At 41.1% G+C, this 27933-nt stretch overlaps 1 protein-coding gene across 1 annotated transcript in view; it reads left to right on the plus strand.

The window, feature by feature from the left end:
* The window catches only part of AMPD1 (adenosine monophosphate deaminase 1), an 89128-nt gene that overhangs the window by 14730 nt on the left and 46465 nt on the right, over positions 1-27933 (plus strand). The window contains exons 2-5 of the mRNA XM_089685428.1: positions 3514-3688; positions 8618-8774; positions 27120-27285; positions 27629-27848. Coding sequence (XP_089541554.1) covers positions 3514-3688; positions 8618-8774; positions 27120-27285; positions 27629-27848 — 718 coding nt within the window. The remainder of the gene's footprint in view (positions 1-3513; positions 3689-8617; positions 8775-27119; positions 27286-27628; positions 27849-27933) is intronic.

The raw sequence follows: 27933 nt of genomic DNA on the forward strand, positions 1-27933 counted from the left end.
CGTCATCAAAAGACGTCCTCTAGGGGCTACCAACTGTAGCAGTGTATATTTACTAAAATAATAGCATTTTCATGTTGTGTGTATTGTGGGAGACCAGATATAGCGAATGCAGGTTCTTGAAAGCCGATGGTTTTGGGTCCCCCTTTTGTCCTGCACATCCAGGCACCACGCTTTTTCTAACTTTCATTCAGAGTCAGTAACCAGTCCATGGGCTTGTTTTTGTTGTTTTATTTGGGGATAAACAACTTGGATAGGGTCTTGGGGTATGTGGGATGCCCAACTGGACTAGAACAATAAGTCTGAGGAAAAACTTTACAAAAAATGTAGGATCCTGGACTTTCTACTCTCTGCCAAGTGGCAACAGTCTTTTCACGGATCAGTGACACAGTCTCTATAAGCAGTTGGTCCCTTCTAAATGAACCTCTTCAGACCCCAGCTAGAACTATCCATCCACCTGGCTGTCTCTCGAACAGTATCCCAAAGCAAGAGATTCCGAAACAGGCTTGCAGCACTGTCCCAGGAAGAAATGGTTAAGTATAGAGCCTAGCATCCCCCCTAGGCCCTGGGGGTGTAGAGGTACTCACACAGTCCTTGTGTCCTAAAGCTTTGGATGAACTGCTGTCAGGCTTTTACTGGGCTGGTTCCCTTCCAGGCTAACAGACTGTCCTTCCTTGGTGGACTGTAAAGCAATGGAGCTCCCTCTGTCTGCTTCCTTCTGACCTCAAGCCTGGAGGCAGAGCCCCCTTCTCCAAGATCCCCTTCCAGGCAAATAGCAACATTCCAGGCTAACAGCAGCACTCTTTAGTACTCCATTCTCCACCTGACTCCTCTACTGGCCAGGCTCTCTTATATTTATGGGCCACTCTGCCACACTGTCTGCCACACTACCAGACCTCCTGCTTGGGATTGGTCACACTGTAATGAACATGTAGATCAGCTCCTACTGATCTCCACCTACTGGCTTCTAGAAACATCTCCAAGCTTCTAAAGCTGGGGGAGGTACCAAAGAACTGATCTGTAGAGCCCTCAAGACTGACCTGAAGTAAATCCTCTGACTCACACTCAGGCTTCTAGCAAGCCACTAACTACACTATATACACTAGAGGGTGCTTCAATAGTTTTAGTAGGTTTTAAACCAGCCATAGGACAGAATAGCATTAAAGTGGTTATATAGGTTTGTTTTTTTTCTCTTTAAAATAATTAACACATCATACTTACCTGCTCTGTGCAATAGTTTTACACAGAGCAACCCTGATCCTGACCCCTCCCTCCTGCTGAGTTCCTGAGCAGCTTGCTCTGGGGGCTCCCAAGCCACCACTGTGTATAACGGATTACATAGGGTTAACACATGGCAAGAGTCTGAACTTAGCCTAAAAAGATGCAATAATAGTTTTGGTTCCATTATTTATTTTAGGTTTCAGATGTTTTTACACTGTTTATTTTTTATTCTTTACTGCAGGTACTTATATAGCACCATCAATTTACACAGTGCTTTATTTACATATATTGTACATTCACATCAGTCCCTGCCCTTGAGGAGCTAAGATCCCTAACTCACAATTGTACATACGTACTATGGCCAATTTAGACAGGAGTTCTACCTACCAGCATGTCTTTTGTAGTATGGGAGGAAACCCACACAGGCACAGGGAGAACATGCAAACTCCAGGGAGGTAGTGTCGTGGTTGGGATTCGAACCAACAACTCCAGTGCTGCTAGGCAGAGGTGCTAACCACTTAACCACTGTGCTGTTTCTTTAAATCTGTTTTTAATATTTGTCATATACATTTAATACATGAAAAAGCACAATACTATGGATTAGCCAAAAAGAGAGTACAGCAGACACTACTTGCTTTGAGGCCTTGTGTGTATGAAAACAACCTCAGGTAAACCATCTGATTAAAGATGAGTCTCTGCTGTGATGACCTATTGAGTTCTGTAAACAATAGGCTTCTTAAAGCAAAGCTGAAAATGATACAATGCTTTACATGTGTAAAGAAGCTTACAGCTCCACCTGCTGAATCAAAAGGGAAAGCAAAATATTTATATGTGATACAAAATTTTTTTTTACCAAAATAATCATTAGATAATTGACATGAACGTAGGCTAGTAGTAAGATTACTTTTGTGATCCTTTATATGTAAACATCATTTCCTGCAAGATTTTTCCTCCATAATTTAGCAAGAGGCCATAGGGGTCAAGAATGATCAGCCAAATGAGACTCACACTCTGCCATTTCAAAAAAAAATATAAAAATACTGATTAGGTATTACAGAACATGACCTTTGTATACAGCAAGCTGTTCTGGGAGTTTTTTTATCACCTTATTATCTTGTACGCCAAGTTACAAGTTGCAAATCCACCGTGAATAGTTTACCCAGCTGAAGACTGGCATGGCACAAAGAAATTGTCCAATGAAGCAAAGTATCATCTTTGGGTGACACATGTCGAATGTCGACTGTTAGGAGAATGAAAATGTGTAGCTATTGTCAAAGAAATCTTACAGAATTCAGAAAAACATCCCATTCTAGCTTCAAATTTGGAAGTCCAAGGATTGTTGCAATTAATCTTATCAAAGCAAGCAATGCTTCTGGTTCTGAACATGGCTTGAGATTACTGGGCTAATAACAAGACCCAGTTGAGGGTACTTTTTTTCTGCACAGGTAGACTTTCTAACCTGTTGTAAAATATTTCTGTGAGTGGACACTTATACCTTTTAATTATTGTTAAGAAGGGTCTGAAGCAGTGTGCGTGTGAATCCACACCAGGCAAGGGTTGTGCCATGCTGATTATTGTATATCTGTTTTACAATTTAAGCTATATTAGAACATATGACATGGTTGTTGGGTGGCATCCATTTACCCAAACATATCATCTTTCTACTACGAAGAATCAAATAATTCATTTATAAATAGTGTAAGTAAAAAATACAGCATATTCTAAGTTATAGAGAGCTTTCATTGATAAATAAATTATTGATTGATAGGCTGTTGGTGGCAATAAAATAGCTTAGAATGCCCCTTGCCTACTTCCATCTAAACCAAGTAACACCTGATGATACAAATCTCCGAATGGATTTTGTTATTAATGCAAATGTCTGGAGAAAGAACTGTTCATGCCTATCAAACCATCCTTTTTATTTTTTCAATGCAGTATGGAAAATCAAAACAGGAATCTGTCTGGCTAATATACTGGCGGCCCTTCAGCTGTTGCCAAACTACAAGTCCCATGAGACATTGCAAGATTGACAGTTACAAGCATGACTCCCAATGGCAGAGGCATGATGGGACTTGTAGTTTTGCAACAGCTGGAGGGCCACCAGTTTAACACCCCTGATCTAAAGCAACTTTCTCTGGGGGTGGTTTGTTGTATATGCGTAGGTCACTTGGTTTAATTATTTAACCGTTGCTATACCGAAAGCCATTGTCAGGAATAGTTAGGCTGTATCTTTAGTTATTTCATGTTTCCACGTTTGTATTTTGTCTATGGTAAATCTGGCTTTCATCTCTGCAGAAAGCAAAGAAGACATTCGTACATTAGCTGAGAAAGTGTTTGCAACCGAGGTTTTTGGTGATGATGCCAAGGATGAACTTAACCTCTTTGATGTTGTGGAACACTGCCCCATAGCACACCATGAAATGAAAGATCACATGGTTCTTCTAGATACCAAGGAGGCTCAGGATAAAAGGTAAAGACTTATAGCCTAAGGTAAAGACTGATGTATAGTCTACACCAGTGGCTGTCAACTTTCTTGATATATGGGGACACGCATGAATTGAATATAAAACTACAGAAAACTGTCAGAGAATGTGACATGCAACAGGAGATGTTCAAGGAATATAGGCATGCTATAAGAGATGGTCAGAGGCTGCAAACAATAAAGAAAAATTATATATAAAATGAATAATAATAAAATAATATAAAATGTAAAATTTTAAAAAATTATTTATCTTGAGAAGTAATTATTTGCTGGCCATCATCTGTAAGAGTTTTTACTCTGGATCGGTATATTGGGCTCCATTCAATAAATTAGATCACATGCGGCATTTAGTTGTCCAGACACATTTTCCCTAAACATCGCATGTGATCCTGTAATTGTCAAAAACACACGATACAAATGTTATAAATGGAGTTGCAGTTCAGTGAGTAAAATAAGTGTTTGATCCCCAAGCAAAACAGTGCTTGGTAGAGAAACCCTTGTTAGCAAGCACAGAGGTAAGATGTTTCTTGTAGTTGGTTACCAGGTTTGCACACATCTCAGGAGGGATTTTGGTCCACTCTTCTTTACAGATCTTCTCTAAATCCTTAAGGTTTCTTGGTTGTTTCTTTGCACCTCGAAGTTTCATCTCCCTCCAAAAAATTTCTATAGGTTTAAGGTCTGGAGACTGGCTAGACCACTCCATAACCATAATGTGCTTCTTCTTGAGTCACTCATTTGTTGCCTAGGCGGTATGTTTTGGGTCATTGTCATGCTGGAAGATCCATCCACGAACCATCTTCACTGTTTTGGTTGAGGGAAGAAGGTTCTCATCCCAGATTTTACAATACATGGCCCAGTCCATTGGTCCCTCAATGCGGCAAAGTCGGCCTATACCTTCAGCAAAGAAACAGCCCCAAAGCATAATGTTTCAACCTCTGCACTTGACTGCAGAGATTGGGTCATAGTCAGCATTTTTCTTCCTCCAAACACCATGAGTCGAGTTCAATTTTGGTCTCATCTGACCATAGCACTCTCTCCCAATTCTTCTCTGAATCATTTAGATGTTCATTGGCAACTTCAGATGGGTCTGTACATGTGCATTCTTGAGGAGGGGTACCTGGCGGGCGCTGCAGGATTTCAATCCATGGCAGTGTATTGTGTTACCAATGGTTTGTTTGGTGACTCTGGTCCCAACTGCCTTGAGATCGTTCACAAGCTCCTCCCGTGTAGTTTTGGTTGTTTCATGGAGCTCCAGACCGAGGGTGAATGATGGTTATTTTGTATTTCTTCCACTTGCGAATAATCGCTCCAACAGTTGTCACCAAGCTTCTTGCTGATGGTCTTGTAGCCCATTCCAGCCTTGTGCAGGTCTACAATCTTGTCCCTGACATCCTTTGACAGCTGTTTGGTCTTGCCCATGGTGATGAGGTTTGAATGGAAGAAAGATTCCATGGACAGGTGTCTTTTATACACATAATGAGTTGTTAGGAGCACCTTTTTAAATTGATAGGACTAATCTGTGTACCACATGAGCACATAGCCAGTCTGTGGGAGCCAGAATTATTGTTGGTTGGTAGGGGATCAAATACTTATTTTACTCACTGAACTGCAGCTCAATTTCCAAAATTTGTATCATGTGTTTTTTCTGGACGTTTGGTTGATATTCTGTCATTTAAAATAAACCTATGATAAAAATTATAGACCCTTAATTTCTTTGTAAGTGGGCAAATGTACAAAATCTGCGGTTGATCAAATGATTATTTTCCCTAGTGTATCATACATTTATTATATAATTGCATGGTTGATATTTGTGGTCCCATCCTGTAGGTGTCAGTATAACCCGATTAACTGACTCCTGTGTCCCTTAAAGTGGAACTAAACTCACCTACAGTATGCTTTACAGCCTGTTTGATCTACAGTTGTCATATTGCTGCACATGTAATCAGTTATGACACCAGCCTTTTGATGGCTTGACAATTTCAGTTGAGAGCACAAGCATCTGTGACAGTGATCATTCACGGCATATACACAAATCCTGTTTTTCTGCACTCACTGAAAAAGTTTTTAGCCTGATAAATTAAAAATAATACAGCCACCATATGCAGGACTGGTATACTAAAATATATTACATTTTTGCTTTTGAGTTCAGATATGCTTTTATATAAAACCACTTGCCTACCGGGCACTTTCACCCTCTTCCTGGCCCGACCAATTTTCAGCTTTCAGTGCTGTCGCACTTTGAATGACTATTGCGCGGTCATACACCACTGTACCCAAAAGACATTTTTATAATTGTTTTGAGACATATATAGCTTTCTTTTGGTGGTTTTTACTCAACACTGGGGTTTTTTTTTTCTAAACAAATTAAAAAAGACCAAGGATTTTGAAAAAAAATTAAAATTTTTTCTTAGTTTCTGTTATAAAATGTTGCAAACAGGTAATTTTTCTCCTTCGCTGATGTGTGCTGATGAGGCTGCACTGTTGGGCACTGATATGCGGTACTGACAGGATGCACTGAAGGGTACTGATGAGGTGGCAATGATGAGGCTCCACTGAAAGGCAGCACTGATGGGAACTGATAGGCTGCACTGAAGGTCACTGATAGATGGCACTGACTGGTGACATTGAATGGCACTGTCTGGAAAACACTAATGGACACTGACTGGTGGCACTAATGGACACTGACTGGTGGTACTAATGTACACTGACTGGCGGCACTAATGGACACTGACTGGCGGCACTGGTGGACACTAACTGGGCAGCACTGATGGACACTGTTGAAACTGCACTGATGGACACTTCTGGGACTGCATTGATGGACACTGTCGGGACTGCACTAATGTCCCCTTGGGTCTGCACTGATGTTCTCTGATGTGTAAATACACTTGCTCTCGGCTCTCCAATCTTCTCACTCCGTGACAGCGTGAGAAAAGTGCAGCTGATAACCGACAACTGATCATGTGATAAAAGGGCGCTGTGATTGGGCCAAAGGACACAGCGATCACAGAGCTTGCTGGGTACGCACCACATGGCACATGGTTCTGGAGCACGTCATATCACGCCCTCCCAATACGTGACAACCGTGCTGTAGCCGTCATCCAGCTATAGCCAGGTCATCAAGTGGTTAAAGTGGCTGTAAAGCTTTGTTTTGTTTTTTAATTAAAATAACAAACATGTTATACTTACCTGCTCTTTTTAATGGTTTTGGACAGAACAGCCCTGATCCTCCTCTTCTCAGATCCCCCACCAGTGCTCTTGGCCCTTCCCCCTGCTGAGTGATGCAGAGCAAGCTGCTTGCTCAGGAGGCACTCATATGTGCTCGCTCCTGAGCAGACCCTATATGTCCACCCCCCGTTCCCTTGTCACTGGCTGTGATTGACAGTAGCAGGAGCCAATGAGGAGAGAGAGAGGCCCGAGAGAGCCCAGGCTCCTGTGCACAGTGCTGGATTGGGGTCGGGATCAGATAAGTATTGGGTGGACTAAGGGGGGGAGCTGCACACTGAAGGTTTTTTACCTTCACGCATAGAATGCATGAAGGTAAAAAACCTTAAGCCTTTACAACTACTTTAAACAGATTATTTGTATATTTGTAATAAAAGAGCAGCTGAAGTATAGTCCTCTTACTGGCAGAGTGAAAAAAATAGTGTCTATACCCCCATGGCCACTTGCCACTGTTAGTATTTGTGCATACCTTAGCCACTTCCCGACTGCCCTATAGCTGAAATACTGCAACAGGGCAGTACGGTGCACAAAATCACGTATATATACGTAATTTCGCATTTCCTGTTAGGGGGTGTGCGTGCCCTACATGCACTGCCATTCGCTGCCATGGCTGTCATTCACCGGGTCCCAGCTGGTAATTATTTGCCATCGCCCGGTGATTTCTGAAGATCTCTGACAGGGAGGAGGACTGTTTTGTTTACTAACAGTTCTTCTCCCTATCATCTTGGGCACACTGCTCTGGATGGCTGTGCACCAGGGGTGGACGTACAACTCATGGGGCCCCCGGGCAATAGGGGATCATGGGGCCCCTGTGTCCTTGCCAAAACTCAAAAAAGCCTATTAAAAAGGTACCAGGGGCATCTCATGGGGCCCCCTACTGACCCCGGGCCCTCGGGCAGTGCCCGAGTTTCCAAATGGTCAGTCCGCCCCTGCTGTGCACAGCACATTCATCCAGAGCAGTGTGATTACAGTGAAGCACACAGACACCACCCTCTAGTAAAACACTCCCTGCACACAGTTAACCCTTTGATCGCCCTTCATGTTAACCCCTTCCTGCCCAGTGCCATTAGTACAGTGTCTGTGCTTTTTTTTAGCACTGATCACTGTATTGGTGTCGTTGGGGATATCAGTGACACCAAATCAGTTCTCCCCAGTTTCAGAATGTCTGCCAAAGTCCTGCAGTCCCGCTATAATTCGCTGATCGCTGCCATTACTAGTAAAAATATATATACAGTATACTGCCATTTGTAAACACTATAACGTTTGCATAAACCAATTAAATTACACATATTGGGATTTTCTTTAGCAAAGACATGTAGCAGAAAGCATTTTATTGTAAATTTATGATGAAATTTGTTTTTTTAAACATTTTTTACTGGACATGTTTAATAGCAAAAAGCCAAAAATATTGTTTTTTTTTTCTCAAAATTGTCGCTTTTTTTATAGCGCAAAAAATAAAAAACCACACAGGCGATCGAATACCACTGAAATAAAGCTCAATTTGTGGGGAAAAAAGGACATAAATTTAATTTAGGTGCAGCGTTGCATGATTGCGCAATTGTCAGTAAAAGTATCGCAGCGCACAAAAAATGGCCTGGTCAGGAAGGGGGGTAAATCCCCAAGAGGGCATGTGGCTAGTAATGCTTTCCTTTGTAAAATATTTATACATGTGTTGGTCTTATTTTTCTTTTAAAGGAAGAAGCGTCTACAACGTCTGAAGACAATTGCTCTCAAAGTCCCTGAAGCAGAGCAGAAACACGCTTCTGTAGCAGACATAGCAAATTCTGCACCTCTCTATCAAACTGTACCAGAGTTCCAAAGGGTAGAGATTACTGGTGATTATGCATCTGGGGTAAGGAATAAAACCTTGTACACTTTCTTTGAAGCTGTGTTCATTTGATGGTAAGATTGTAATCCTAAGGTCATTTTTTTTTTGTGGCGCTGTCAAAGAGCAGCAATGCAGGTTGTAAGTCACCGTCACCTATTTTAGAATGCGTCCCACCACGGGACACAGATAGTTCACATTTGTACATTGTGGAGCACACTCATGTATAAACCTTGTGCAGCTCCCCCCAGACCCAATCACTCAAAGCCCAGTAAAACCTTAACAACGAATGGCACAAGGCTCTCACCAGTGAAACTGGTCCCTGAGTCTCCAGATAGTCCTGTGTTTGCAGGCAAAGGGTCCTCCCTCTTGAGCCTGCTCCTATCAGCTGTTACAGGAGGCCCCCTTAGTGACACCATACACAGAAACTCCTCTTTAGGATCAGTAAGCCTAGAACTACAGACCTGTATGGCACTCACTGGAACCACAGATCTGGTAGAACAGCCTGCACAGTCCAGGTGGCCACATCTGTGGCTTTTTAAATTGCAATTAGTGTCAGTGCACAAATAGCCAATGAGTTTGTTAGCTCTTACGTGGAAGCACTGACTAGGCTAGATACTGAGCCATGGGGAGCAGAAAAGAACTGTCAAAAGTCCTGTGTAACAAAGTAATGGAACTTCATAAAGATGGAAAAGGACATATAAAGATGTCCAAAGCCTTGAATATGCCAATCAGTACTGTTAAATCACCTACTAAGAAGTGGAAAGTTTGGGGATCTCTTGATACCAAGCCAAGGTCAGGTAGACCAAGAAAGATTGCAGCTATAACTGACAGAAGACTTGTCCGGGATTCAAAGAAAAACCCACAGGCAACCTCAAAAGAAATACAGGCTGCTCTGGAAAAAGACAGTGTGGTTGTTTTTAAGGAGTACAATACGGTGATACTTGAACAAAAATGAGCTGTTTGGTCGAGGTGCCAGAAAGAAGCTTTTACTGCACCAATGCCACAAAAGGCCAGTTACAATATGCCTGACAACACCTTGACATGCCTAACCAGGCCTTTTTGTGTCATTGATGCATTTTTTCCAGAGCAGCCTGTATTTCTTTTGAGGTTGCCTGTGGGATTTTCTTTGAATCCACTTCTTAATAGGTGATTTAACAGTACTGATTGGCATATTCAAGGCTTTGGACATCTTTATATGTCCTTTTCCATCTTTATAAAGTTCCATTACCTTGTTACGCAGGACTTTTGACAGTTCTTTTCTGATCCCCATGGCTCAGTATCTATCCTAGTCAGTGCTTCCATGTAAGAGCTAAAAAATTAATTGACTATTTATACACTGACACTAATTGCAATTTAAAAAGCCACAGATGTGGGACATTAACCTCTAATTTCCATTTTAACCTGTGTGTGTCACCTTTTGTGTCTGTACCAAGGCCAAACATTCCAGGGTATGTAAACTTTTGATCATGGCCATTTGGGTGATTTCTGTTATCATTATGATTTAAAAAGGAGCCAAACAACTATATGATAATAAATGGCTTCATATGATCATCATCCTTCAATAAAAGAGCATTATTTGGTATGATCAGTCATATTTTCAATATCAATGCCAAAATGTCACAATTTCTGTCAGGGTATGCAAACTTTTGACCACAATTGTACATATCTCCCAAAGCCTAGTTGAAAAAGTTGCAGAGATGACATCATTCCATCCTGCAATCTAAGGTCCCTAACTCACATTCCTACATACACATACAAGGGCCAATTTAGACATGATCCAATAAACCCAGCAGCATGTCTTTGGATATACTGTCTCTCCCCTGCAGCAGTAGCTCTGAGCTTAGCAATTCTGCGATGGAGGAGATAGTGGACCACACATGTGCGAGGGTTTGAGAGCTTACTCCCATGATGGAGTAACAGCTGTGAGTGTCTTAGCAACACCCAAGCAATAAGTCAGGGTGGGAGGATGCCATCTCTGGGAGTTTTTCATCCAGGCTTTGTGAGGAACGTAAAAGACCTACACTTATAGCAAGGGCATTATCAAACTTTAGTCAAAGTTTGTTGTTATCTACAGGCAGCCTTGCCGGCATAGGCAGTTTTTTGATAAAGGTGAACTAACCTTTAAGGGATCTTGATCTGCTGGTGTTACTACTTAAAGTGGAACTAAAGCAATTGATTTGTTTTGAAAACAGTTTCATTTGAGGCATGCTGGGAATGTCTGTTACAGTTGCTTGTGTTCTCAAACAAACTGTCAAGCTAAAAGGCTGGTGTCCTAATTGATCACAAGTGCAGTCCCATGGCAACTGCAGATCTAACAGAGGCCAAGATGGTAGCTTCCTTGGCTGTAAATAATAGGAGGATTTAGTTCTGCTCTAACTGTAATCCTTTTCTTTTAGAGAACTTACTCCAATCAGGAGATGGAGTATTAAAGTTCAAAGGTCATTAATTGGCAGTTGGAAAGTTCAGTTTAGACTGGATAGAGAAAGAGTTTCTTTTTTTTATAATGCAGGTGGAATAGCTACCCAGCCATGTGAAATCTGATGCCATCTGAAGTCCTGAGGAAAGACCTGCAGTGCAATTGAAGAGAACAGCTGAGCATGCTTGACCCCTAAAGGGGAATCCCCTTCTGCTGCTCCATGTGGTAATGGAGTGTGTGGAGTACCCGGCCAGGAATACATTTGCTTACTAAAAGTGATCAAAATGAGAGATATGTATTTCTTGAAAAAGATAGCCATAACAAAACAGGTTTCACGTTCTTAACAATTTGAGATGAGAGTTATGCCAATTGTTGCTGCGATCGGTATGCTAGCAATCCTGCCTTGACTTTTCTCTCCAGTCTGTTTGACCTTTGACTACAGACATGGATGTTAAAAAAACATTGTTTTCTCTTTTTTGGAGTAAAGAGAATGATTTCTTATTGGCTACAGAGATATTCTAACGTGTTAAAAAGCCTTGGTAATTTAAGATGTATTTAAATTTGTTTAAATATATATATATATATATATATATATATATATATATAAAAATAATTTTTGTTTGTTTGTTTAGTTAGGTACTTGCAAACGGCTGTTGCATATAAAAATCTAACTTGAAACTGTGGGAAAATTAAAAAAAAAAATGAAATATTGTTTTAGGTGGTCTCTAATTTATCAGCAAACAAATTAAAGCCCAACTCCAGCTAACACGTTTAAGCACTTACAGTAACAGTTTTTTATTCTTTTTTCAAAAAACACAGAAATATAAAAGAGTAACAACCAAAAAAAGTGGTCAACCAAGCGTGCCACGTTAAGAAAAAAAATACATATTTTTGTCGGAGTATAGACCTATGTTTGTTCCAAGCATGTTTGAGCCTGGGTTCACATATATGCCATGTGGTATATTGCATGTGATTCCCACAGGAACTGCACAAAATCTTGTGCAAATCACGTGCGTGAACAGGTATCCCAGCCCATGATGATTGGACTACATTCCACAGTTCTTCTCTATTTCTTGGTTTTGCCTCAGAAACTGCATCTTTGATGTCACCCCACAAGTTTTCTATTGGATTAAGATCCGGGGATTGGGCTGGCCACTCCATAACGTCAATCATGTTGGTCTGGAACCAAGATGTTGCACGTTTACTGGTGTGTTTGGGGTCATTGTCTTGTTGGAACACCCATTTCAAGGGCATTTACTCTTCAGCATAAGGCAGCATGACCTCTTCAAGTATTCTGATGTATTCAAACTGATCCATGATCCCTGGTATGCGATAAATAGGCCCAACACCGTAGTATGAGAAACATCCCCATATCATGATGCTTGTGCAACCATACTTCACTGTCTTCACAGTGTACTGTGGCTTGAATTCAGTGTTTGGGGGTCGTCTGAAAAACTGTCTCCGGCCACTAGACCCAAAAAGAACAATCTTACTTTCATCAGTCCACAAAATGTTACGCCATTTCTCTTTAGGCGAGTCAATGTGCTCTTTGGCAAATTGTAACCTCTTCAGCACATGTCTTTTTTTCAACAGTGGGACTATGCGGGGGCTTCTTGCAGATAGCTTGGCTTCACATAGGCTTCTTCTAATTGTAACAGTACTCACAGGTAACTTTAGACCTTCTTTCATCTTCCTGGAGCTGATTGTTGGCTGAGTCCTTGCCATTTTGGCTATTCTATCCGTTCGAATGGTAGTTTTTCGCTTTCTTCCACATCTTTTCAGGTTTTGGTTGCCATTTTAAAGCATTTGCGATCATTTTAGCTGAGCAGCCTATCATTTTCTGCACTTCTGTTTTCCCCTCTCCAATCAACTTTTTAATCAAGGTATGCTGTTCTTCTGAACAATGTCTGGAACGACCCATTTTCCTCAGAATTTCAGAGAGAAATGCACTGTAACCAGCATGTACAAAATTTGCTGCCTTCCTTCCTTAAATAAGGGCAATAATTGCCACCTGTTTTTCAAAGAATGAATGACCTCACTAATAGAACTCCACACTGCTATTATTTTGAACATGCCCCTTTCAATTAGTGATTCAATTCCACAGAATCAGCAGCATGCATGTCATGACTGTTGGGTCTGTTGGATTTCTATTACTCTACTACACCTGCTAGTAAATTATTTGCCATGTAGAAATATCATTTCTACCAAAAACAATGATTGATCAGGTTAGTGATGTCTGACTGCTATTATTTTGAACACAACTGTACCTATATCATCAGCAGGTGGAGCTCTAGGTTTATTTTCACATTTGTAGCTTTCTAGCCTCTTCTACTCTGTTGAAAAAAAAGCTTTTGTTTACAGAGCTAAATAGCTCAAGGTGCAATTTGCAAGAGTCAGTGAGATTAATAATTTGGCCTCCTCCCTGCTTGAGTTCAAACAATTCTGTACAACATTTCAATCAGAGGTAGAAATTCTAAAAGCAAATGGCTATTGCAATGCTCTCTTTTCAAAAAACCTTTGGGGCCCTTCCAAGGGAGTTTTATAAGATCGGGGGACTGCATGCAAGATTATAAATTAGCCACCATTGATTGATGAAAAAAAAAGGGGTGAACAGTGGGTGTGGCAAAATGATGCTTACAGTGAGAGACCCTTGAAAGGGGCATTGTTAAATAAAACAAAAGCCTTCTTGTACACATAAAAATTCTTAGATTTATGTGCACAATTAGGAGACTTACTGTAAAGACATGTGTACACCTCAGCACAATCATTTTTGAAAAAATGATTCTCTTTCATGACGTGATTTTGTGCAAACTGAAAACAGACAGAGAGCTAACACTTTGTCTGAGCCTACCTTAAAGAAAAACGTCATTAAAATAGTCGGGGACTGCTTAGCAACTATCGGCTGTTGCGGCAATGAACACTTTGGTCAGATATAGGTAATGTACACAGGAATGTTGGATTCCTATCGCCTGACGCCCGGGACATGTAGTTCCGGATGCCGGTCAGGTAGTTTCTTTCTACCTTAAGCCCTGCTGCGGGCAAGCAGCGGACTCACCTGTCATGTGAAGCAATTGGCGGCAGTGCTGCCACCGAATGCTTCACACAGTGCCAGCCTCTCCGCGACCCTGGTGTGAGGTCTCCCGGGCTCCGCTTGTCCATCTGCAGGCCCGGCTCACCATCAACTAAAGGGGAGGGAGAAGAGCGGACACGAACGCTCCCCTTCTTATGGTGACCCGGAGGTGATGTTTGTCACAATCGCGGCGTCAGACCCCAGACCTCCTCACCAAACTCGTGACCGAAGGACTGGCCGATCCAAACCGCAATGTGACGTGCGTAACAATGCCACACCCAGCTGCACCCTGCACAGCGATTTTCCAGCTAATGGACTACAATCTGTGCCTGCAGCCTGAGCGCGCTTGTTACTGGGTCAGGTTAATCACGCAATTAACCATTCACTGCCACCAGCTCCTTTTTATCAGAGAAAGAGGAAACTCGGGGTTCAGCTATAACACTATAATGATTGAAATAACTGTCTGTATAAAACGGTCCGCAGGCCGGTTATACAGAGGTTAAACAAACAGTAGCGTCTCTTCAAAGGCAGGGATTCGTGAATTGCGATTAAGAGCTATAGGAACAGTTCAACACTTTCAGAAGAAAGATTTGTTACTAAAAGGGTCAAACAGGTGCAATAAAAATATTTACAAAGAAGATGTAACTAAGATAAATATATACATATATAAAGAACCATAGCATAGAAGGAAGTTAAAGGGTTAAGTTACTTGCCAGTACGCCTTGGTTTGTAAGCAGATCCAAGCTGCAGAGCAAAAGGGTCTCCCCAGGTGGTATTGATGTTAAAATGGGAGATGTCTTTAACTTAACTCTTTAGGCCTGCTAGCCTGTTTTTTAAAGTCCCCCAGCAAGGGGGTGGCTCTGAGTAACTGACCAATACTCTGTTTAGGGAGGAATTGACAGGCGGAACCCAAAAATAGAACCAGCATCTTTCATAATTCATATTCTGGCCTATAACTTCCCAGCTGCACAAGCGACAATCTCTCCGCGAGGATTTTATTATGCAGATAAGTCTAAGGATCATGTAGATAAGAATTATGAAATTGTATGTTACACTGTGTATGAGTTCTATGTTTTGGCTCCCTTGATGATCTGAGGTGGATGAGTGACCTATTAAACGATTCGCCTGCTCATCGTCCATCCAATGATATGTCCGGCTTTTATGTATGTCTCTCATATTCCAAGATATGAGACATTGGATAAAAATTGATTTGAGGAATGTTCATTTAATTCTGTCACCTACGCTGCTAGGTTTTATGAGGTTAGAACCTCTTTCAATTCCTGGGAAAGCTGCCTCTGTTACGAGGTGAGAAATTACACAGGTTCTTGGGCAGAGAGGCTCTGTCTCTCTTGGGAACGCTGGCCTTATCCTGGCCTAGGTGAGAAAGGCTACACTTTCCTAGACAGCTTGGCACGGAACTAGGGCTGCCTTGCCCTGCCATTGACCCATAACCAGCACACACACATCTGTCACTGTGCCTCTCAGGAAGGGAGGGGGGGAAGGAGAAGGATAAGGAGGAAGATGGAGATGCCAAAATGGTTGCACCGCGTCCATCTTTGATGCACAAGTTTACGACAAAGTTACGATGTCATTTCCGGGTCCCTGCTGAGAGATTATAATGCTATCCCCTGGGAAAGAATGTAATATGGTGAGATGTGCACCACATTACATTCACTGGAGCACAGGGGAGCCATGCAGGGTCTTTTAGACCTTGAATGTCTCAAAGAGAACTTGTCACCAAAAATCATCACATGGGGACTGTGTCCCCATGTGATGAAAAAAAATAAGTAAAAACAAAAATTATTATATTTTTATTGCAAAAAATTTAAGTTACACCCAAGCACATACCATCCCCCCAAAAAGAATATTGAGGTACCCCCCCCCACATATACAAACGTACAAACGTAAAAGCACACGCTGGGGCGCCTATGCATGAAACCGTCGATTGCGATACACATGTCACATATCACTGCGCATGCCAGAATGAGAGCAATAATTCTAGCACTAAAACCTCCTCCGTAACACTAAACTGGTGACTTTCAAGAAGCTTTAAAAGTGTTGACCTACAGAAAATATAGGGTACTGAAGTTCATAGCCATTTCATGAGAGCGCACAAATTTAAGGTTTGACAAGTTGGATATCTGTTTACTCGCTGCAACCTCATCTTTTATATTTTACTAATAAATAAGGCAATTTATTGCTTTTTTGTGCCCTAAAATGAACTTATTTTTTACTGAATTTTTGTGGTAATATCATGCAACATAAAAAATTGGAACTACCACTATTTTATTCTCTAGGGTCTCTGTTTCAGAAAATATATAATGTTTGGGGGGCGGCACAGTGGCTTAGTGGTTAGCACTTCAACCTGGCAGTACTAGGGTCGTTGATTCGAATTACAACCACGGCACCACCTGCCTGGAGTTTGCATGTTCTCCCTGTGCCATATAGGGCGCTATATAAGGACGGCGCTATATAAGGACCTGAAATAAATAATAAATAACTGTAATCTTCAGGCCTAAAACGATTTTTTAAACGTGTGCAAAAAACGCAAAAATGGCTCTGGCAGCAAAAATGCAAAAACAGCTCTGGCAGCGAAAAGGATAAAGTAAATGCCCCCCCCCCCTTTTCCAGCCAATCGGTGCTGATTACATTGCAAGGTCTTTCTCCTCCCTGATAGTCCCCAGGTGTTGGAGAGAGGCAGGGAGGGGAGGAAATAAACAGTGCAATGTTAAAAATATTACATGTTTAAATCACCATAAAGCTTCTTTTGTTTTCAAAAGCCCCAGACAATCCTAAAATCACCTCCAATTTAAATACGGTTTTGGTTAAAAATTTTTTTTTTCATCTGGACAAGTAGATTGTCATGAGGGGACAAGGAGATTGGGGCCCCGATTTCGTCCCTGGGCAAGTAGTTTTTTTTAAAAATTTCCACACCCCCGTGTACAATATATTGTATATAGTGCAGGATTCTGTAATGTGCAATATATTGTATACAGGTGAAACTCAAAAAATTAGAATATCGTGCAAAAGTTCATTTATTTCAGTAATGCAACTTAAAAGGTGAAACTAATATATGAGATAGACTCATTACATGCAAAGCAAGATAGTTCAAGCCGTGATTTGTCATAATTGTGATGATTATGGCTTACAGCTCATGAAAACCCCAAATCCACAATCTCAGAAAATTAGAATATTACATGCAATTAATAAAACAAGGATTGCACATAGAGCAATATCGGACCTCTGAAAAGTATAAGCATGCATATGTACTCAGTACTTGGTTTGGGCCCCTTTTGCACCAATTACTGCCTCAATGCGGCGTGGCATGGAAGCTATCAGCCTGCGGCACTGTTGAGGTGTTATGGAAGACCAGGATGCTTCAATAGCGGCCTTCAGCTCTTCTGTATTGTTCGGTCTCATGTCTCTCATCTTTCTCTTGGCAATGCCCCATAGATTGTCTATGGGGTTCAGGTCAGGCGAGTTTGCTGGCCAATCAAGCACAGTAATCCCACAGTCATTGAACCAGGTTTTGGTGCCTTTAGCAGTGTGGGCAGGTGCCAAGTCCTGCTGGAAAATAAAGTCAGCATCCCCATAAAGCTCGTCTGTGGAAGGAAGCATGAAGTGCTCCAAAATCTCCTGGTAGACGGCTGCGTTGACCCTGGACTTAATGAAGCACAGTGGACCAACACCAGCAGATGACATGGCTCCCCAAATCAACACAAACTGTGGAAACTTCACACTGGACTTCAAGCATCTTGCAGTGTGCCTCTCCATTCTTCCTCCATACTCTGGGTCCTTGGTTTCCAAATGAGATGCAAAAGTTGCTCTCATCAGAAAAGAGGACTTTGGACCACTAAGCAACAGACCAGGTCTGTTTTTCTTTAGCCCAGGTAAGACGCTTCTGACGTTTTTTGTTGTTCAGGAGCGGCTTGATAAGAGGAATATGACATTTGAAGCCCATGTCCAGGATCTGTCTGTGTGTGGTGGCTCTTGATGCACTGACTCCAGCCTCAGTCCACTCCTTGTGAAAGTCCCCAATACTTTTGAATGGCCTTTTCCTGACAATCCTCTCCAGGCTGCGGTCATCCCTGCTGCTTGTGCACCTTTTTCTTCCACACTTTTCCCTTCCGCATAACTTTCTATTAATGTGCTTTGATACAGCACTTTGGGAACATCCAACTTCTTTTGCAATTACCTTTTGAGGCTTTCGCTCCTTACGGAGGGTGTCAATGATGGTTTTCTGCACAACTGTCAGGTCAGCAGTCTTTCCCATGATTGTGATTCCTACTGTACCAGACTGAGAGACCATTTAAAGGCTCAGGAACCCTTTGCAGGTGTTATGACTTAATTAGATGATTAGAGTGGGACACTTTGAGCCTAGAATATTGCACCTTTTCACAATATTCTAATTTTCTGAGATTGTGGATTTGGGGTTTTCATGAGCTGTAAGCCATAATCATCACAATTATGACAAATCACGGCTTGAACTATCTTGCTTTGCATGTAATGAGTCTATCTCATATATTAGTTTCACCTTTTAAGTTGCATTACTGAAATAAATGAACTTTTGCACGATATTCTAATTTTTTGAGTTTCACCTGTATAGTGCAGGATTCTGTAATGTACAATGTAGTTTATATAGTGCCGAAGTCTGTAATGTGAAATTTAGCATATATAGTGCAGGTGTCTGTAATGTAAAATATAGTTTATATAGTTCAGGAGTCTGTGATGTACAATACAGTGTACAGTATGTGGTATGGGAGACTGTAATGTACAACATAGCATACAGTATATGATGCAGGAGTCTGTAATGTACAATATAGTGTATGTAGTATAGACGTCTGCAATGTACAAAATAGTGTATTCAGGGTCTGTTAAGCTACCCATAGACAGTTTTTTTCTTGTTTAGCCAGCAGGCTGAATGAAAAAACAAACAAACAAACAAATAGATTCCTCCATCCACACAAATTAGGTGTCCCTCAATACAATCCCTTCCTCTCAGGTCAGTCTGTCCGCAAGCACAATTTCCCTCTAAGGTCAATATGTCCCCAGAACAATCCCCTACCCCCCTGGTCAGTCTGCTCCCCAGAACAATCCCCTGATGTCAGTCTGTCCCTGATTACAATCTCTCCCCAGGTCAGTCTGTTCCCCAGAACACCCCCATCAGAGTAGTCTGACCTCCAGGTCAATATCCCCAGGTCATTCAGACTGGGGGAATTGTACTGGGGGACAGACTGACTTGGATGGGTGTAATGATTGTATTGGAGGACAGTCTGTCTCCCAGTACAATCCCCTATCCCTTCCCCCAGGTCAGTCTGTGCCCAGTACAATAATTATATGCCCCCAAGTCAAGTCGGACATTATCTGCACCATGACCCCTTTCCTATATTTACAGATCTCAAACAGATCTCAGGCGGAGATTTCCTTTCTTTGAGACTGCTGGTGGTTAGGATTACATCATCGTGCCCCAATCCCACCCCCGAGCAATGCCGAACCTGCCCCCTAACAGCTGCCTGCAGCTCCTGGTTAGCAACAGGATCCAAGTGTGACTGTGAGTCACAGAGGATCCTGTGACGGGGCAACTTGGGCAGGGACAGGCACGGCTGCAGTGCTTGAGACTTGTCTCCTTCATGAGTGCACAGTGGGCCATCCTCCTTTAGGACACACAGATGATACTGCACTGGGCCCATCTACCCTTCTACTTTGTGTTCTTGTGCACATTACTGTAATGCAGTGTTTTATGATAAGGGTCAGGTACAATTTTTAGCATCTTAGTTTATGTCGGCAATTTAATGCACATTAGTGCATGTGTGCTAATGCACCACAAAGACTTAAATGGGCTCTTAATGGTTAGTGGTGCTGTAATGGATGCACCCTGTATTAAATGTTTACTTGTATAGTCTGTCTATCTATCTATCTATCTATCTATCTATCCACACACACACCCTAAACTATCATAGTTTCACGATAAAATAGGTGCTATTAACACGTGCCAGGATGTGAGGATAACCTACATAAGTTCATTATTGCAAGTGATGCTGAAATAATAGCGCCTGTTAAAATTGGGCTGTATATGGGCACCCTAATAAAAAAAAAAAACAGGTCATTCAGGTATCAGCTGTTATTAGTAAAAATTAGGTGAAGCTAGGTCAAGCATAACCAGAAGCAATATGAGTGAGTAGCTGACTGGGAATAAAGCTGGAGATTATCATGTAGTGTGTGCAAGGAAATGAATGTAGGACATTAGTTAAGGAAGAACCTGTCATGAAAGCTAGGTGAGGTGATAATTTACAAGTATCTGCTTTATTGGCATGTCTCCACAAAACTGAAGGATTTAGATGAATGACCTTGGAGTATTTGGGAAGGACTGTAGAGCAGTAGATATCTGATGCTGGTCCCTACCCAAAGCTGTGGATATGTGACGGCATATAAAATTCCTAGCTGTGGAGTTTATAGGCTTGTGTGATATAAAAAACAGTTGACAGCTCTTCTTAAATTAGTATTAGGTAAACGCTAATTGAATGAGATTTAGTTTCCTAAAGCACTTTTTATTATAAACTATTGCCATTAAAAAATAAAAATTATACAATCATATCATTTCACACTCATCTATCATTGACTTTTGGTGCTGATTAGATTTTAGTATTACAGGCCAAAATTCTGGTAATCTATAAGCATTCTGTAGTCTATTAACGTTCCTTATTTGTGATCCAAGCCACTACTGATTTATCTCTGGAGCCAATTTAAAATTTTTCTAATGAATCTTGCAAAAATGATCAAACATCAGCTGTTGTATGGAACATGAAAGTGTTATTTTTCATTCCTAGTATGGCAATCATAAAGATTTTTGGTTACTAAACACAAGAGAACATGTCTGGTTTATTCCTTTCAATGCATGTACAGTAGATCAAGGAATCATGAGTTCTTTGTGTGGAAGGTGATCTGAGAGCCTTTGCTTGCATACTTGATAACATATTAGTCCTAGTCTCAAGATGTTGCCCCCCACCCATGACCCACACCTAATATGCCCATCTTAAATAAACCTGTCCAGATCATGCCCACTTTATAGGTTGTCCCATACCTAATTACGTAAGAGTTTCCTAGTCTTCGCATGCTCAGTAACTGAAAAATGGGTGACACTGTGATTCTGGGATGCAGCCCAGGACACAACATCATGGGAATAGAGCACCTAGATGTGTGATGACAATTCCAATACAGTTGGGATCTATGCTTGTTATGCAACAGAAAAAAATCTGAAATCCACTATAAGCTTCATGCTGTGTCTCGAATAAAGAACTGGTTAACAGAACCAACAACAGGATAGCAATGCAGAACAGGGCAAATATTCACCTGGTTGTACGTGTCAAAGCCTTTATGACCAGATGAGCACAGTATCACTAGCGAGTGATGTTCGGTGGTGTTCCATCAGCAGTGGAGCAATGGTTTGCTAACCTGGACAGTGAGGGAGCGAGAGGTGGAACCATGTGAGTGACTACTCTGCTCTGCATTGCAATCCTGTTGCTAGGCTGTTGACATGTGACACAGCCCTCAGACTAGAGTTCTGGTATTCCCCATTTTTCTACAGTTGAGTTTCCAACAGTGAGTGAACAGCCATAGAATTAGAATTAAATCCTTTCTTTATTAGGTGCCATTACATAACTGGGAATGTTCAGACACATTAAGACCTAGAGAATGCTATTAGGTGACAAACCTTGATTTCTCATTTACAAAACTGTGACAAGATATGTCTACCATCTTAATAAATATGGCCAAGACGTGGGTATCAGTTTACAGATGGCTGTCAGCTGTTGACCTGGATGACCATGATATTGCAACTTTGTAAGACCACTTGAAATAGACTTCTACTCTTCTCAAGTATTAGGAATGTGCCATGTTAGGGGATGCAATGCTGGGCTTAAGAACTAGGGCTAAGAAAGATATTTAAGTACACATTAAAATCAATAAATCATAATGTTAAAACATGGAAACGAACATTAAATAAGCATTACTTTGTCTTTTTTTCTAAAACATGGAAGCCTATTACGTATGGCAGAATGTTTCCTGCATAGAAAAGAGCTGATCATACACTGCATCAGGTATTGATATCAGCTGGACAACTATTATTTGATTTTATTCTAGTGGTCATTGCTTTTCTATTCCCTGTCAGGATCTAAAGTTAAACCTGAACTCCAAGAAGATAGAAAAGACACAAATCAATGCAACTCTGTGCAACAATAAACACTGGAGGGACCATTGAAAATTAATTGTGTCCCCCTTACCTGGCCAGAGGCTGCCTGTGTTCAGTCCCAGAAGCACACTGACACATTCAGGCTCAGTCTAGAGGGGTCTTTTGAAGATTTATTACAGATTTTGAACAAATGCGGGTTTTGGGGTTGCGTGATACTTAGTGGAACATTAATTCAACTCAAACATTGGCTGTTCGTGTGTTCGGCAAACACATGAACGACAAGAGCATTCAGCAGGTGGTTTGCCCACTGTGCCTCACAATGCACTGCGTCCTGACAGTTCATTGTGATTGGCCAAAGCAATGCACCTGAGCACAGAAGCAGAAGATCCCCCAAAAATTTGCAGGTTGCCCTGGGTCTCTGCCAGGTCTATAAAAACAGCATAACAACAACATACACTATATTGCCAAAAGTATTGGGACAACCCTCCAAATCATTGGATTGGATTCAGGTGTTCCAGTCATCTGCATGGTCACAGGTGTAAATCAAGCATCTAGGCATGCAGACTGCTTCTACAAACATTTGTGGAAGAATGGGTCGCTCTCAGTAGCTCAATGAATTTAAGCCTGGTACCGTGATAGGTTGCCACCTGTGCAGTAAGTCCATCCGTGAAATTTCCTTGCTACTAAATATTCCACGGTCAGCTGTTGTGGTATTATAACAAAGTGGAAGCAACTGGGAACAACAGCAACTCAGCCACAAAGTAGTAGGCCATGTAAAATGATAGAGCACGGGCAGTGCATGTTGAAACGCACAGTGCGCAGAAGTCACCAGCTGTCTGCAGAATCAATAGCTAAAGACCTCCAAACTTTGTGTGGTCTTCAGATTGGCACAACAGTGCATAGAGAACCTCATAGAATGGGTTTCCATGGCCGAGCAGCTGCATCCAAGCCTTACATCACCAAGTGCAATGCAAAGCGTCGGATGCAATGGTTTAAAGCACGCCGCCACTGGACTCTAGTGCAGGAGAGATGTGTTCTTTGGAGTGATGAATCATGTTTCTTTGTCTGGCAATCTGATGGACGTATCTGGGTTTGGCAGATGCCATGAGAATGGTACTTGCCTGGCTGCATTGTTCCAGTAAATGGAAGTCTTAAGGCGTCAGCATACCAAGACATTTTGGACAATTTCATGCTCCCAACTTTGTGGGAAAAGTTTGGGGATGGCCCCTTCCTGTTCCAACATGACTGCACACCAGTGCACAAAGCAAGGTACATAAATACATGGATGAGTGAGTTTGGGCTGGAGGAACTTGACTGGTCTGCATGGAGTCCTGACCTCAATGAGATAGAACACCTTTGGGATGAATTAGAGTGGAGACTGGGAGCCAGGCCTTCTCATCCGACATCAGTGTCTGACCTCAGAATTGCGCTTCTGGAAGAATGGTCAAACATTCCCATAGACACATTCCTAAACCTTGTGAACAGCCTTCACAGAAGAGGAAGCTGTTATAGCTGCAAAGGGTGGTCAATATTGAACCCTACATACTAAGACTGGGATGCCATTAACGTTTGTGTGTGTGTAAAGGCAGGTGTAACAATACTTTTGGCAATATATTGTATATGTGTATGTGTGAGATCTCGCAAACTGCCTCCTGGGATGTGTGACATAGACATCCCAGGAGTCAGTGAGTTGCAAAAGATGTCATCCTCACCTGGGCAAGGATTCCGAAAGTGAACCTGTAAAGAAAAAAAGGGTTATTTACTAAAAAAAACTGTAATTGTGTAAGAGGATGGAAGTGAACATGGGCTTACCTCACTTCATGCTTCAATAAGTCAGGTAAGTATAAGACAGTGCAGAAGGAAGTAGACATCACAGATCCGTCTTGTGATCAGCCTGTCACACTTGTCTGAACAACCTCTATTCAGGTAAACTACTGCAGTTGAATTCATCCTCCTATGGCAATTTCCTTTTCAGCACTTTTCTTTGACATACAATAAGAGAAGACTGTTTAAACATAACCTGATTTTCTTCCACTATGTGGTTCGGACCTAACTTCATATGATGTTTTTTTAGCTAAGCTCCAATAACTGCCATTCCTATGTCTAATTGAACTTCAGCAGTACCAGGTAATGACACTTACTGGACAGGGTAATGACAATTGATGGAACTTTGCCATAAAGTCGGGTAAGGTCAAGCTAAAGTAACACAATGAATCTAGATCAGAGAGGGGCACAGAAGCTGCTTTTTAAGTTCCACATGAAAGCCACTGACACTGACCATCAAACCTTTTATTGTCTACAAATTAATTGTTTGTCTAATGAACTGGCACAGCTTTATAAACAGTGTACATTAAGAGATCTTTGCAGGATTAAAAGTATACTTGTAATCTTTTGGCTGAATTCATCCATAAACTGGAATAGTGATACCCTCTAGTGATGAAAAGTGAAAATGCAGTTGCAGGCAGTTACTTTTCGCTTTGTAAAATCTCCACTCCAAATACTCTACTCTAAGGGTTTGTTTACATTTGTGTCGCTCTCTGAAAAGTGATCATTGTTGGATTTAATTTCAGAGGGTGTTTGAAAGGTGGCTGGGAGGCGATATGTTGACTCTTCACCACCTGTTTTAACCCTGTAAATCCACCATTTTGCCACTATTACACCACAACTGTGTTCATTGCATGTGGTTGCAGTGTTGCTGCAATGCGGCCCCATTCATTTAAGGGGATATAATTTTTGCCTATGAAGTAAAGCATAGTGGCCACGGTATGTATATAACCCACTCTAACCTCTGTGTTCGGGACTGTAAAACTGCAGCTCAACCACCTGTATTTTTTTTTGTTTTTCCACAAAGTTTATTAAGAAAACACAAATCATATAAAAAGTACAAAGAGATACAATGTGCCAATGAAAATTGCAATGTACAACAATTAGCAAATACCATACATTGAGAGATGCTAAGATAAGCAGACAGAGAAAACGATCTCGTCACACATATTATTAATGGCATTCGAGTAGAGAAGACAACTGAGGATCACAGCAAAAATGAAGGCATATAATAACCATAATAAGGCTTAAGATATCCACAAGACGGGCGGGATCATTTGTTTGTTCCCCCATATGTCTTTCATCATATAAAAGCAGGGTAGAGGGGCAGAAGATATGAGTAGAGGCTCTAGGCATCTTATAGTGGAAAAATGGTGTAGAGAGCTCCATGCTATCCATGAGGTAGAACGGGGGCTATGATTAGTGGTTGCCAGTGTATGAGGAGATGTCTTCATGAATCAGATAAAGCACTTTAGCAGGTTGTGTATGGGTATGGGAGTATGTCACCTATGGGCAGGGGAAAAAGTGATAAGGGTGGGAGGAGAATAAGGTAAGACATGGAAAGTAGAAAGGAGGAAAAGGAGGTATTTGAAGAGCACCTGTGATTGATTTGCATCTTCTTCAGTGGAGTAGGAAGCGTCTTCCTATCAAGAAATTGATCTTTGTTTGGACACATTATTTGGACACTTTGCATATTGGGACTTTATTTTATTTTTGTTCTTTTATATATATTTGATATTTTTTAATTTTGGGTAATCTCTTTGGGTCTTGATTTTTTCACTATAATTGTGGGTTTTTGGGTTTAAGTCAATGAATATATGTTTTATTAGTACTTCAGGGGAAGGATATTGATATGACTTTAAGGGATTTCTGAGGATTTTATATATATATATGTGTGCTGATTTATACTTATTCAGTATGTACAGCATTGCCCTAGCTCATAGGATCCATGGTTTCCATAACTAACTACATTAGTGTTTGACAACTTCTGGCAAACACATAGAGAGATTTATTATCAACAGCTAGAGGAGTCTGCTGGATTGAGTTGCATACTTGTGCATTGGCCCTTCCATGTCTCTGTATTGGTACATCAATGTAATTTATGGTTTTACAGGCCAATTAGGAGCCACAGGAAAAGTGAGGCCAACCACCAACTTTAACTGGGAAGTCAATATTAGCTTACTTGGGGCTTAAGTATTCCCAAGGCATTTCAAAAGACCATACAGACTGGAGATAACCATTACTGCTTTCACAGTGACTGATTACAATGATAATTCATCTACAGGTTTGCTCTGATTATATATATATAGGCGAAAAAAAAAATGGAATGGAGAAAAACTCCTAAAATCTGTTGAGAGGTTTTCTATACACATGTAAACATAATATAATGGAGATATTTGTAACTAAATATATTTTCACCTATTTTAAAAATATTCTTATATATTCTCAACTAAAGTTTTAAAAGATATAATTTATTTTTTACAGGTACTTATATAGCTCCTTCAATTTACGCAGCGCTTTACATATATATATTACATTCACATCAGTCCCTAACCCTCAAGGGGCGTACAGTCTAAGGTCCCTAACTCACATTCATGCATACACATACTAGGGACAATTTAGACAGGATCCAATCTACCAGCATGTCTTTGGAGTGTGGGAGGAAACTGGAGTACCCGGAGGAAACCCACACAGGCACAGGGAGAACATGCAAACTCCAGGCAGGTGGTGCCATTGTTGGGATTTTAACCAATGACCCGAGTACTGCCAGGCGGAAGTACTAACCATTTAGCCACTTTTTCTCTTTAAAACCATGATCACTTCTGGAAATGTAATAATAATAGTAATATATTTAATTTACTTGTATTACAGGTGACAGTTGATGACTTTGAGTTGGCTGGAAAGGGTCTGTTTCGTGCATTGACCATAAGGGAAAAATATATGTGTACATCTATCCAGAGATATCCAAGAACAGTAGCTCAGTACCTCCGAGACATTGAAGGTAGATCTTGGAATGAGGGAGATGAGATCTATCCAGGTAAGACATGCAAAGGATAGTTATCATACTCAAACCAGGGTTCACACAGCACTACCAATGTTTAGTGGATAGGATGCATCTTGAAACAAGTGGTGTCATTTTCTCTCTTTCTGTTTGCTGTATTACTACTTACATTCAAACGTCTTAGGCAGGTTTGAATCTAATGTTTTGTACAGGCTCCTCAATCTTTCAATCAATTTTTCTTTGCATGTATTCAACATGCAAAGAAAAAAATACACAGATGTGTAACTCACAACTAAATGCTGTCCCTAAATCTACCAGGGTGACAAATATAGAAAAAAAAACATCATCAAGGCAATATCTTATTTGTTCTTCTTTGCAGACTTCAGCCCACCACCACAAAAGGGAGAAGACCCTTTCAGGACTGATAATCTGCCTGGTGATCTTGGATACCAGCTGGCAATGACAAACGGTGTGATTTATGTTTACCCAGACAAAGATGCCGTGTCCAAGGGTAAACCTAAAGATTTAAACTACCCAGATCTTCATGAATTTATTGATGACATGAATTTTTTGATTATGCTGATTGCTCAAGGGCCTGTGTAAGTACTTTCAACCAGGGCAGAAAGGTAGATATACATAATACATGTTCTGCGTATTTTAATGCTAAATGAACTGCCACTTCTT

Source organism: Staurois parvus, unplaced genomic scaffold (genome assembly GCF_062004578.1).
Source record: "Staurois parvus isolate SC_StPar_1 unplaced genomic scaffold, SC_StPar_1.0 ptg000375l, whole genome shotgun sequence".
NCBI classification, from domain to species: domain Eukaryota; kingdom Metazoa; phylum Chordata; class Amphibia; order Anura; family Ranidae; genus Staurois; species Staurois parvus.